A 14,448-nucleotide genomic window follows, 5' to 3' on the forward strand; every position below is an offset into this window, starting at 1 on the left:
ATATACATGAATATTACAATCCAAGGTAGTAGTGGTGCCAAAATAAAAGTACTGTGTTAAGTACAAAAGAAACTTATAAAAGGGAAAATATTTCTATCTTGAATGACCAAAGAAAGCCTCATGGAGAGAATGGCCATAGTAGATAGACTGAAAAGATAAGAATGCTAAATTAAGCAGTTTAGTTGAGGGGAAGCAGTGAGGGATTTTCAGGTTTAGATTTTGCTCAATAGGAAATTAGAAGCTTGTAGGTTTCATTAAAAAGTGACATTATGAAGTATTTGCTATAGGTACCTTAACTCCATGATGAAATAGTATCTATCAGAAAGGATGATAGTAAAGAAAACATCCAGGAGGCTAATGAGGTAGTCTAGTTGGGTGGTTAGGATGAATTACGGAAGTGAGAACCAGAACAAATGGGTTTGATTTTTTTGAAGAAGATGCTTTGTGAACAGAGATTGCCAAGAGGTACACACTACAGCACAATGGCAGATATACCTCCCAAATGTCTTCTCTTTTTACCTGTTGAAATATCATCAGGAATCTCCAAATTCTCAGTACTACCTGTTCACTGTCACTCCTGCTAGGATCATGTGACAGAAGCATTCAGCAAGAACTGTCTGACATATAAGATGGATATTTTTAATTTAAATTCAAAAAGTCAGAATAGATACTAATATTTCTAAGTCAACTATACAAATACAGTTACTGAAACTTTGGAAATGGATTACTCACCAAGGACCAGAATATTAAGATATTCTAAAGATATCCAAAGATAAAGCTTTGCATAAAGCCTTTGCTTAAGGGACAGAAAACTTAAATGTTTTACATATACTTCCTGCTTCTTAAGCAGAAACACTTAAGGCAGAGAATAAAGGAATACATACCCCTGAAAGGATTGAAGGTGTAGTCGAAAGTGGCTGGCCACAAATGTGAAATTTCTTTGAAGTTTTGCATTTATCTTAAAAGCTCATGCAAACTCTTTTTGCTCTGTAATATACCTGTCTGTTAATATAAAAATCATGTTCCCTGCCTCAAATTTTATAAGAAAACTGATGCTTCAAAAGATATATGATATATCCTGGTTTCATATGTGCCCTAGCTCACCACCATATATATCATGCCTAAAAGGCACAGATACATTATTTCATTTATTTCTTAGGATCATCTTGGAAGTAGACGTTATATTTCTATTTCAGAGAAAAAGAATCAAAGAACCAAAGTAACTCACCTATGGTCACACAGCTAGTGACTGGAAGAACTGGGACTTGAATTAGGAGCTGCCTAATTTCAACATCCGTGCTATTTCTATTATACTATTGTGTTTCTCATTTAGGGAATAGGGGAATTTAGAAAAGGTAAACCTTAGTGCAATACAAGGCCTATCCACTGAGTAGCTCAGGCCCAAATCCCTGATTTTACCAGATTCCTCTACTACTAATGGAGATACAATTTACCAATATTAAGCCTTGTCAATTCTATCTCTTACATCTGGTATATGATCTCAACTACCACTGCTTGTGAATTATGATTCACTAGATTATTACAACAGTCTTCCTAAAACTTATTCCTTGTCTCTATTCTCAGGACCTCTAATCCATACTCTAAAATGCCACCAGTGCCTTTAAAAAAAAACACAAATCTGGTCATTTTACCCCTCTGCTCAAAGTTTTCAACAACTCTTTTATATGCCATAAAAAAACCTTTGTGAAGCGGTTCCTAAGTTTTTGGCCACTTCTCTATTGCTCCTTCTTCCTCAATTTTGCTCCAGCAAGAACTATTAATTTTTAGGTCCTATACCATACCGTAATACACCTTCATCACACCTTCATGCTATTCCATTTGTGCCTCCTTGGCCTGGTATGTCTCCTCAGGCAAACTCCCATGGGTCTTTAAGTCTCAGCTTAAGCAACCATCTTTGGGAAGTCCACCTTGCCCGTGCCAGACTAAGGTACTCCTTCCCCTGTATCTGCTGTATTTCTAAGACCTCCTACATACTTCCACTATAGCAATTATTTGTATTTATTGCTTTATGTTACTAGTTTCTTATGAGCAGGACCTACATATTTTCATGTTAGTATTTCTGGTTACTAGCATAGTGCCCAGAACATAAGCATTCAAAAAAATGTATGGAGAAATAATAATGTTGAAAATTTAAAAAAAAAATTAGCAGTAAGTTTGTTTTTTTTGTCACCAGTTGGCAATGATAAAATCATGAGTATTACTTCAACATTATTTGGTACCTACATGTACTGTCTTTGTTCAACATGAAAGAGATCCTTGCTTTCCATATTCTGCTCCAATAGTGTTCTGTTCTGGAGCATTAATGTTTGAATTTGATCTAGTAGATGTCGATTTTCTTCTTCTAAATTTCCTTTAAGTTGGCTTAGCAACTGTTTAAACACAAACATTTTTTTAAAATCAACATTTACATTTAACATAAATCACCTCAAACATCTGAAAAATAGACAGTCTTGGGGCACCGGTAGCTCAGTCGGTTGAGTGTCTGACTCTTGGTTTTGGCTCAGGTAATGATTTCAGGGTCAGGAAATTAAGCCTGTGTTGGGCTCCACACTTAGCAGGGAGTCTGCCTGAGATTCTCTCTCTCCCTCTCCCTCTGTCCCTCCTCCAGCTCCCACACACTCTCTAAAATCAATCAATCTTAAAAAAAAAAACAAAAAAAACTTAGGTCTTCTGCTACTTGAACAATTAAGTGGTTGCACTTTGATCAGAACATGAATGATTATTTTAGTTATAATGAGAGCTAAAATACTAAGGTATGTGCTGTACACATTTTTAAAAATTCTTACAAACACTGGGTTTAACATATAATAAATTATCTAGTTCCAAAAACTTTCTTCAAAACTATTTAACTTACAGTCTGAAAGCTACCTGGCCTTTATTTAAGGAGCTATGAAACCTTGGACAAGTAAATTAATTCTCTGGACTTTAATGATCTCATCTATAAAATGAGAATAATTCACACCCCTGACTGCTGTAAGGATTAAATAATATATGTAAACTATCATGTGTCATGCCTTTAACACATAGTAGGTACTTAATATACCTCATTCTTTCCTCATCCACTGTTTTTTAGGAACCTTAGAAGTTTGTACATAGTTTTAATGGGTTGATCAAAGGGACTCAGGTAACCTTGTCAGTGGTTGGTATTACTAGCTGATACTACTGGTAGCTGGGTTGCCAACAGCATTGGGCTGCTTCTTTGTAGTTAGAAGAAACTGGAAATATGCTTTAGTTAGGCCAGAGATTCCAGTAGAAGTCAGAAAGCCCAAAGTAGGGGCGCCTGGGTGGCTCAGTGGGTTAAAGCCTCTGCCTTCGGCTCAGGTCATGATCCCAGGGTCCTGGGATCAAGCACCGCATCGGGCTCTCTGCTCAGCAGGGAGCCTGCTTCCTCCTCTCTCTCTGCCTGCCTCTCTGCCTACTTGTGATCTCTCTCTGTCAAATAAATAAAATCTTTAAAAAAAAAAGAAAAGAAAGAAAAAAAGAAAGCCCAATGTAGTGATTTTCAAAATTCAGCATCACTCATAGAAACTATTAAAAAATGTAGATTTCCGGGGGCATCTAGGTGACTCAGTTGGTTGAGCTTCTGACTTGGTTAGCTCACATCATCACCTCAGGGCTGGAGATCAAGCCCCTGCCTGGGGCTCCACGCTCAGCTTGGAGTCTGCTTGAGATTCTTTCTTCCTTCCTCTCCCTCCCCCCTCTGCTCCTCCCCTGCTTGCACCTGTGTGAGCACACACACACACTCTCTCTCAAATAAATAAATCTATATCTGTATCTCTTTTAAAAATGTGGATTTCTGGGTCCTAGCATTCAAATTCAACCAGTCTGGAGTACAGCCCAGAGATCTACACTTAAAAAAGGGGGGGGAACCCCATTTTGTAAACTTTTTTTTTTTTTAAGATTTTATTCATTTATTTGACAGACAGAGAGCACAACTAGGCAAAGTAGCAGGCAGAGAGAAAGAGAGAGGAGGGAAGCAGGCTCCCCGCTGAGCAGAGAGCCCAATGCGGGGCTCGATCCCAGGACCCTGAGATCATGACCCGAGCCGAAGGCAGAGGCTTTAACCCACTGAGCCACCCAGGCGCCCCGCCCCATTTTGTAAACTCTTAAGATACAGAAAAGCAATACTGTGAGTATCCATAAATAGCCATTTAGAGCTAACCATTATCACTATTGTGTTATATTTATCTACATGTTGTTAAATTGAAACACAACATGTTTCAAAACTGAACACAGTTTTTTTCCTCCCTGTGTCTGTACCCTCTTGTGCTGTGACTTCTTGCTCTTACCATCAAGAAGTAGAATTTATTTTCCCTCTTTCTGATTTTGGAATGCCCTTGGCCAGGAGAAGGAAGTGGAAGTGATGGAAGTTCCAAGCCTAGGCCTCAAAAAGCCTTATGTGCTTCCACTTGTAATCCTGCTGGAGGATGAGAGAGCACATGGCACAGAGAAAAGTTATGCCATCTGGGGCCACCCTAGGCCAGCCAGCCCTCAGAGTACGTGCCAGTTCACTGCAGATGTGACTAAGATCAAATGATCTTGGTCACATTGATACATGCCACCAGCACATCTGCTCAGACAATCCATAGATTCATGAGGAAAAATAAATGTTTATGTCCATTACCAAAGGTTCTGTGTTGTTATACAGCATTAATTACTGTGTCAACAATTAATAAAACATATATAGAGAAAAGAGAACACAATTTTATGTAGCTACAGCTCAGTGAATTAGCACAAAGTCAACATGTGTGAAACCAGTACCTGATCAAGAAACAGCTCATTAACTATATTCCAGAAGCACCTTGTGCTGTCTTCTAATCACCACCTCTTCCCACAAAGATTAACTGCTATCCTGGCCTCTTATACTCTGGATTCATTTTTCCGCTCCCTCTAAATCATGCTATTATATGTGTTAGCCCTTAGCCTAGGGTTAATATTTGACTTGAGTTGGGACTACCAGCCAGAGGTAAGTAGGTACCTAGGGCCCTTTCTGGTCTCTCCTGGATAGCTTTCCAGGCTACCAGTGTCAGGTAGGACTTTATCAAGACTCACTATAGCTGGATGTCTCATTCCCTGGATCTCCCATTTAAATTTTTGACTAATTTGCTGGTCTACTCCTCACCCCAACCAATATTCCAACCTCAGACCATCTGAGAATTGACCTGTGACAACTCTCCTGGGTATGGGACTTTTTTGTGCTCTGTTCAAATCAAGTCAGTCTGCTCTGGTAGCAAAGTTGCTAATTTTCACAGTATGCCCCTTATCTGAACTACCAGGTATTGGAATTGGGGAAGGTGGAGGGGAATGGGAGAAATCACAAGATAAAATGCCTCAGACAATCACAGCTCCTACACAAAGTCAAGCAGTTTTCTTTAATAAATGCTTCTCAATTCGTTGTACACCTTTACTACAGTTCCAGAGTACTACAATGGTTGTTTTGACAATTTTGCCCCATTTTATTGTTTCTTGGGGAGTGGATTTGTCCTCTTCCTCCTTCTGTAAGTCCATCACTCCAATTATATTTTATTTGCACTTTTATAAATCACAGGCATAATGAATGTTCTATACTTTCTGAGCCTTGTTGGGTAATTAAATATATATGATTTTAAACTAGTACTTCTTTCTATTAGTTTATCATTTCAGACAAAATGCTTTTAAGTATTACTTTTCTACTCCTATTTCCCTTTAAAAGTTAGCTTAAGTGCCTTTTCTTAAAAGTGCCATGAAATTCAGGTGTTAAGCTATATTCAAACTTCAATGATTTGGGGGCCAAACAATAAAATTTAAGGATTTTTTTTTAAAGATTTAATTTATTTCTTTGCGAGAGAGAAGGAGGGTGAGAGAGACCAAGAGAGGGGAGAAGGTCAGAGAGAGCTGGGAGCCCGATGTTGGACTCGATCCCGGGACTCTGGGATCATGACCTGAGCCAAAGGCAGTCGCTTAACCAACTGAGCCACCCAGGCACCCAAATTTAAAGATTTTCTAAGGCTTTCAGTATCCTTTTAGACTTTAAAACTTGTTTTATCAAACCATCACAAAAAGCAGCATGGAATTATGTTAATAACACAACTGTATACATAAGGCCAATGTCTCTTCTGCTCAAAACACTCAAATGGCTCCCCTGTTTTACTCAGAATAAAGTTATCTTTGTTGAAGGATGCCTATTAAAATTTCAATCTATATTCCTTTATCCACCCTGGAAGTCTTCCTTATCCCTCTTTGCCCTACTTCATTTTTACTTGCACATAACTTATCTACCTTGTAACATACCAGATGTTGCAGACCAATTTTCAAAATAGAGTAGTATTTCCAGTTCACATGCTCTTGTAAGAATCTTGCCATTCTCCACCAAAAGGCAGAATCTACTTTCTCTTTCCCTTGAGCCTGAGTGTGACTTTGACTGCCTCAATGAAGAGAATACAGGGGAAATGATGCCGTATGACTTCTGAGGTTTGATCATTATGGTAGAGATGGCTTCTGTCTGGTTATCACCATGTTGTGAGAAAGCCCAAACTGGTCCTTGGGGAGACATCATGTGGAGAGAAAACGGATGCCTCCAGCTGGTAGCCAGCACCAACCACCAAACATGCATGTAGCCTTTCAATCACAGTTGCAAGTGGAACAGAAACAAACCTGCTCCACTGTCCCTGTCATTCTGACCCACAGACCTGGGAGCCTAATAAATGCTTGTTTTACACCACCAAGTGTTGGAGTAAAGTGCAATATATGTTATAAAACATTGAAATACTACATATTTCACTTGCTTGTTGTGTTTATTGTCTATTTCTTTCAGCCAGAATCTAAGCTCCACAAAGGGAAAGATTTTTAACTTTTTGGCTTACTAGTACATGTCAGATGCTAAGTAAACATTTTTTCATTAAACAAGGGCACAATTTCACATTTTCAAAGTATGTGGGCACACAAGTTTAAACTAATAGTAAAAAATGTTGAAATCCATGATAAAAGAAGTTATTATGAATTACTTGTGAATTTCAATGACCTCTGACCAATTTTTTTTTTTTTAAAGATTTTATTTATTCGACAGAGAGAGACACAGCAAGAGAGGGAACGCAAGCAGGCGGAGTGGGAGAGGGAGAAGCAGTCTTCCCGCAGAGCGGAGAGCCCGATGCGGGGCTCGATCCCAGGACCCTGGGCTTATGACCTGAGCCAAAGGCAAATGCTTAATGACTGAGCCACCCAGGTGCCCCACCGCTGACCAATTCTTTTAGAAATACCCAAGCAAATATATATTGCTATTCTCATTTTAATATGATTATTTTTCAGGCATGTGCTGATTCCTAAAAAAGAAACTTGTCAAAGCTCACCTCACATTGGTTATTTAGCTTGGTGGATGTGATGTCCAATTGTTGGTATTGTTCCTTTAGCTTTGAAAATTCAGCTTCTAATCTTGTTTGTTCCAGTTTGGAATTATTTAAAAGACTTTTCAAGTTTTTATGGTCAGTTTGTAAAACTTCAGTTTCTTTTACAAGCTGATTATATGTATGATTCAACCTATAATTAGAAATCATGATAGAAAGAGAATTAGATTCCCTTAACAGCTTTCATTGTAATTACATAATGTGAAAATGCTGTGGATCACATTCAGACATACTTAGAGAATATATCGGACTCTTTAGCCAGTGACTAAATTCATCAAAAATCCGTTTCTATTCTGTAAAACTAGAATAGAAAATTCAGACTACTCTTCCCTTGAAATCTTCTACCATGTTGTATACTGCATGTGGCTCATAAAGCTATTTTTCCCTCTATGTACCCCCAAACTTTTACAATGCAAAAATTGTTTTTAGTTCGGGAGATGAACCAAAACAGGATGGAATTGTTAATTTACTATATTGTACTACTGAAACTAATATAAGACTATATGTTAACTAACTGGAATTAAAATAAAAACTTAAAAAAGTAAAAATAAAAAACAGAAGAGGTACATAATAAAATCTGTTTTTAAATCTGAAAAACAAGAATAAAAACAAAAACAAAAAACAAGAACAGGACACAGCCTGGATCTGGTCCGCTGAGTTGGCTCTAGTTTAACGACCTTTATCTTACGGCATTAAGAAAAAGGATGGTACTTGTTCAGAACACTTAATAATTTACTTCAACTCAATACCCAAAGAATTGTCAGTTTACAAGAATCATAAAATAAATAACAAAAATAATATATTTAAAAAATCAAGGCTTGGTAAAAAAATTAAATGGTAAGACCAGAAACATACAGAAAATGTTCCATAAATAGTTTGAATCCATGAATGAATGTATGCCATGAGTTATAACAGCTAGTTAGGCCTCACTGAGACACAGATAGCTACACAATATATCAATACCTATGGAGATCAAAGATTTACCTACTGATGCTTCATGGCGACAAGATATGAAGAGATACCATATACAATGTCCTCAACATCATCTCTAAGGCAAATGCTAAAATGAGATCTTTAAGAGAGTTTTTTTACACTGTCCTTTAAACCTGAGAACATTAACATCAAAACGTAATTCAGCGAACACAATTCTAAAGAGGCTAAGACAAGTCCATGTAAGAAACTTTCTTGGTTTGGCATTATCAAAGATTAAAACTTAGGTTACTTAGAGAAATGGGTAAACAAACTATTTTTCTTGAGACAAGTCTTCATAAATACCTTTTTTGGTGTAAGAGCTCTTTCAGGTTTTACTTAAAGCCTTCTCTTGCCTTACAGCATAGACGTGAATAAATAAAAGCTGGGCTAGAACAGCTTTTATGTATTTGAGAGATAGAAAATACTCCAAACCACCCTTCCCTTCCAAGCCTGCAGAATCTCCTGATTCAAGATCATCATGCTCAATTTCTTCTCATCATGGAGGCTGAGTTCTTTCTCAGAAGGCTCCTCAGTAATGAATAAATTCATTTATTCATTGACATGAAATGAAATTGATTGAAATAAAAAAGGCCTCTAATTAGATTCCTAGAAGGCCTACCCAAGCTCACAAACTGTCCCAGTTCATTGTGAATCCCAACAATGGAAAAAGGTTAGGTTCAAGATGGAACTTTGATAGTAAGTGCCTTCTCCAATGTTACGTGTGTAATGAAAATGACCCTGTCCTTGTATTCTGTAACTTGTCACAACTTGGTCTTCTACTGCACATACCATAAAGATACATCCTTCTTGATTCAAGTTTGGTGTAGAGCTAATTGAAAGTTCAAATCCCCCAATACACTATTTCTAGTTATAACAATTACTAAATTAAAAACTACTGAGCATGGAAATAAAAATAGTTCTAGAAGCTTAGGGATTTTTTTTTTTTTTGTAAAGGAAAAGAAATACAGTTCTACAAATGGATTATATTAAATTCATAACAGGACAAATAGTCAATGAATGACCTCCATTGGAATTGTGTGCTGTCTTTTAGCACTTCAGCTACGGTTAAGTGTAAGTGCAATGCAAATGTGCAGACTGCTTAAACTTTCAAAAGGTCTCTAAAGACCTTTTGATGTATACCCTTATGAAGCAGATTGATTAGGGGCTGGCAAGTTTTGATGTTCCCAGGGTTACAAACTAAAAAATAACTTCCTCACGGCAGTATGAGACCATTAATAGCTAAGACAGTTAAAAATAAGTGTACAAATCTAGGAAATTGGAAGCTGTTCACTTATAAAAACTTTGAAAGACAAGAACTGAGATATCACACTAGCAAAGACAGACAGACATAAAGAATCATACTTCATTACATTCTGTCACAATAAAGCATATAAATGCTATCAAGGTACAAAAATCTCATTATAAAATGTGGCTTAAAAACTTAATTAGTTGAATAAATCAAGAGAGAAAGAGTAGGTGAAAACAAGGGATCTAGGTTTTCAAGCCATTTTATAAATAGTTGCTTGATTTTGTTGGGTAATTTACTTACTGCTCTGGGGTCCTTTTAAAAAATTCTAAGTTACAGATGGTACTGCAAAGGGGCAGTAGACACTTCAGATGTAATGAATAATACAAAACTAAAATACATAAATATTTATTACCTATCATTTTCACCACAAAGTTTCTTGTATTCTGCAGCTATAGTCTCATGGTTTTTGTTTTCAAGCACCATTTTTTCCTGTTCTACTTTCAGTGTTTTTTCCAAATCTTCCAATTGTCCTTTCCGTTTTAGTAACTGATTGTAACTGGAAAAAATATTAGGTATTTGTTTTATAATATTTCCTTATAAAAAAGAAAATACTTTAGCAATGAAGAAAGCAAGAGTAATTTATTAGTAAGTACCACTATAAACATGATACATAAATTTCCTATGTAAATTATTTTAGATCATTTAAACATAAAATTTATTATATTATCTAAAGAAAATTGGTTTTAAATTAACAATACAAGAGAAGATAGTAAATTACCGATCTTCAAGGTCTTTATGTTCCACCTCGAGATTTTTGTGGGCAGACTTTAGAGTTCCATGCTTAGCAATGAGAGACTCATACTCTGAAGCCTGACGTTCATGAAGAAGTTCCAGCTTTTCATGATCTTTGATCAGAGAATCATAGAGAGATTTCAGGTCTTCTCGCTCTTTGATTACAGCTTCATTTTCATTTTCTAAGGAAGACTGCTGGATTAGGAGTTGTGCATTCTGGTTCATAAGTGAAGTACTTTGGGAATTAAGGGTAGAATTTTCAACCTGTAAGAAAGTATATTGTTTATCAGACCTAAGAAAAATAGTTATCTTGTTCTTCTAGAAGATGCAAATATGTGTTGTGTTTATTACAGATAAAATAATTCTCCCGTGTTAAAAATTATTTAAAAATAAAATTCTAGGGCTGCCTGGGTGGCTCAGTCAGTTATGTGGCTACCTTTGGCTCAGGTCATGATCCCAGGGTCCTGGGATCGAGGACTGCATCAAGCTCCCTGCTCAGTGGAGAGCCTGTTCGCCCTCTGTCCGCCACTCTACCTACTTGTGCTCTATCTCTCTCTCTGTCAAATAAATAAAATCTTAAAAAAAAATTCTAATGGCAACATAAAAAATGTAAAAGATAACAATAACTTAAGGAAGCACTACATTAATCACAGCAGATATAGTATATTATACTGAGAAATTTTGGGTTTTAGTATTTAAAAGAACAAACTATAATTTAATATTATTCATTTATATTATTTAATTTAATATCAATATAAATTTTATATTGATTTAATATTATTTATATTAATTTAATATTCTTTTGAGATACATATCATATGTACATTTTAGGTTGAATTATTTTAAATGAAGGTGATTAGAAACAATCTGTATTCCACTCATGAAAAAGTACAGAATTTAAAATGCTACTCTATCACTTTCTAAAACTTAAGAGGCAACAGAACTGAAAAATTACTTGTGAAAATTCAACTGGAAATTTTCTCAGGCATCTACATTATACTAGTATATGTTTTAACATTTGGAAAAGAGTTACAGAAAGAACTTTCAGATTCAGAGATGGAATTTTTTTCTTTGGCTCTTTAGGACGTTTCAAAGAGTTGTACTTTTCCCAACCTGATCATTCTGCGTGAAAAGACACTATAGCACTAAGTGTAAGATGGATCCTCTGAACTAAGGAAAAGTCTGAAGACAAAACTTTCATGCTGTGTTGTTTCCTAAGAACCAACAGGAAAGCTATAAAAAATGAAATAAACAATGGTATTTGCAATTATACTCCATAGCAAGCATTCCTACTTGAGCAATTACAATCAACTTGTGTGAAACAGGTGAAAAGGCCATAAAGTAAATTTAAGTGAAATAAAGATAAAATTGTATTTTAAATAAATAAGTATTTCACTTTGTTTATTTATTCTTTTCTTATGCCAGGCCTTACTGGCTGGCTGGGGCTGCTGCTGCTCCCCTGGCTCCTTGTGTAGCTGTCAGGGGCTCCATTGTAGTCCTGGGTGTGCCCATAAATATTTTAAATAAAAATTTTTAAATATATTTTTTATATATTTTAAATAAAGATAAAGTTAGCTTTATTTTATTTATATGCATTGAGTGAATTTATTCGTTAATATTTAGAGGCCCTGATATTTAAAAAAATGTTGATATCTGGAAGCCTGCATAGCATTAAGTTGATATATTTTAATTTATCTTCCATTAAATTCACTCACTAAGAAACAATGTTACCATGTCTAGTTACCCTTTTTTAAGAGCATAATTCAAAAATTTGGCTGCATATCCCCAAATGTTACATTACAACCTGAAGCTTTGCATTCTGGGTTTGAAGAGTAGTATTCTGCTCCTGTAAGGACACCGTCTGCCTCTGAAGTGCAAGAATCTGAGCCTGCAAATTATTGTTCTGTGTCTCCAGTTGCTTCAGTTGAGTTTTCAATGCTTGCTTCTCTGCTTGCAGGGTAGCATTCTTAATAAAGAAAACACACATATTTTTAAAAGTAACAAACATATTTCTGTTTAACAGATACTAGAATTTTATAACAATTAATTACCATTAAAATCCAAAACAAAGTCCCAACAATCTTGGAAGACTTAAACAGTTCCACTCTATCCCAAATTGTAAAGAGAGAGTTCAGCAAAGAGAAAGAAAGCACTAATACCAAAACCCTACAATTGTGTCTTTATACTGTCTGCTTTATAATGTCCAAAAAATAAAATATTCCATTCTTCATATATTAACACAAGAAACTGGAATGGGTTTATTAGTTATATGGTTTTCATCCTGTTCAAAAGTATGTGGGACTGTGTCTAGCTAATGAAGCGCATAATTTCTAACTGCCCCAAGGCAAAAATATATATACAGGTGAGTGCTGGTCCCAGGGGTAGCAGCAAAACTAATTATTTTAATAAATACAAATTTGGAAGAGAAGCAGGAACAATTTTAACCATGTGTTTAAAACATTTAGTTCAAAATTGACCTAACAGATGTTACATATTTTCTTTAGAGATTTTTTTTCCCCCCATGGTATAAAACACTTACTAAGACTCTATTTTATCTGTAGGACTTCTGGAGCAAATCCAAACAAAACATACAATTTTCAATTGTCCTAGTACATTTGACCATATTTCAATTTTATAGTTAAACAGTGAATTATTATGCAAATCACAGATCATTATTAATTTAATTTGACAGATATTAAAATGTTTGTCATGGATATTATATTTTTAGGGTTATTTCTAAATAACATTTCGTTAAAAATCAGCATCAAAATGTATAAACAAAGAACCCTCTGGAAAACTGAAATAAAACGTTACATCCAAAAAGGCCAGAATTTGTTGCGTATAATTGCAATATGCATAAAAAGTTAAAACTGAATCACAACATATCACTTTTATCATATCTACATAGGGGACAAAGAAATCATTCATTTTATAGGCTTTCAAAGTTACATATACTACATGTCACTGTATAAAAGGCAAGTAATGATTTAACCCATACATTTTATCACAAAATCAAAGGTGAGGAAGCACAATGCTTTAAGATAGGTTTTCATATTTTACTTCTCTTGTGTTCATTTATTTGAATAAAAATGGTGAAAAAATTTATACTGGAAAAATAATATTGAACACTGATATGTTTATATACCATCTTGATACACCAAAAAGTGAACCATTTTTCACTTACATACATTAGGTGCTACTATAGTTCATCTCTTAAGAAACCAAAGAGTACAAAGCTCTAATGACAAGTCTGGGTATCCTTACAGTCATAAGGAAAGTTCTATAGTCTATAAGGAATAAGAGATAGAGTAGAAAGAATATCTCAGAGCAGGAAAAGATTTACAATGGAAAAGTTAGGAGGTCAGTAAATATACTGACAAATGCACCAAAATTATTGGTGTAATAAAAGGTTAGCCATCTTATAAACCATTATCTAAAATAAAATGGCTAAAAAATGACAACCAAGTAACTTTTTCCAATAGAAATTTATGAAGTCAGTCAATGGGAAAAGAGATTTACCTTATAGCACTTCTACATACCAGCAAAATTTTCCAAAATACAATTATTAACCCAAGTGATGGAGGTTTGTATCTATGTGCATATATATATGCACATACATATATATGGAAATCACTGAATATTTAAAATAGGTATTCATATACGCTGATAAACAGATATAAAATAGCTCACTAATAATTTAAAACATGAAAATTAAAATGCTTTCTTACTGCTTTAACAAAAATTAAAAGGCCAGTAACATCAAATGTTTATCTAAAAAAATAGGTAATCTATTGGTGGAATTGAAAACTGATGTGATCTTCAAAGGCTAACATGATGATACCAGTTAAAATTACACAGATATATATATACATATATGCATACACACACACCCTCTGGCCTATAAATTCTGCCATCAGGAATTTACTACCCCATGAACACATTACACATGGATTTTCATTGCAGCAAAATGTGAAAATACATTTATTTAAATAAATTATGGTAATATCCACACTATGGAATAGTATGTGGTTACTA

At 35.1% G+C, this 14,448-nt stretch overlaps 1 protein-coding gene across 3 annotated transcripts in view; it reads right to left on the reverse strand.

The window, feature by feature from the left end:
* The window catches only part of CCDC88A (coiled-coil domain containing 88A), a 119,506-nt gene that overhangs the window by 11,917 nt on the left and 93,141 nt on the right, over positions 1-14,448 (reverse strand). For all 3 annotated transcript variants that reach the window (XM_080813294.1, XM_080813295.1, XM_080813293.1), the window contains exons 19-23: positions 12,218-12,379; positions 10,400-10,677; positions 10,034-10,177; positions 7,347-7,533; positions 2,245-2,390 (exon numbers count right to left, since the gene is read on the reverse strand). In XM_080813294.1, coding sequence (XP_080669420.1) covers positions 2,245-2,390; positions 7,347-7,533; positions 10,034-10,177; positions 10,400-10,677; positions 12,218-12,379 — 917 coding nt within the window. The remainder of the gene's footprint in view (positions 1-2,244; positions 2,391-7,346; positions 7,534-10,033; positions 10,178-10,399; positions 10,678-12,217; positions 12,380-14,448) is intronic.

Source organism: Martes martes (genome assembly GCF_963455335.1).
Source record: "Martes martes genome assembly, chromosome: 9".
NCBI lineage: Eukaryota > Metazoa > Chordata > Mammalia > Carnivora > Mustelidae > Martes > Martes martes.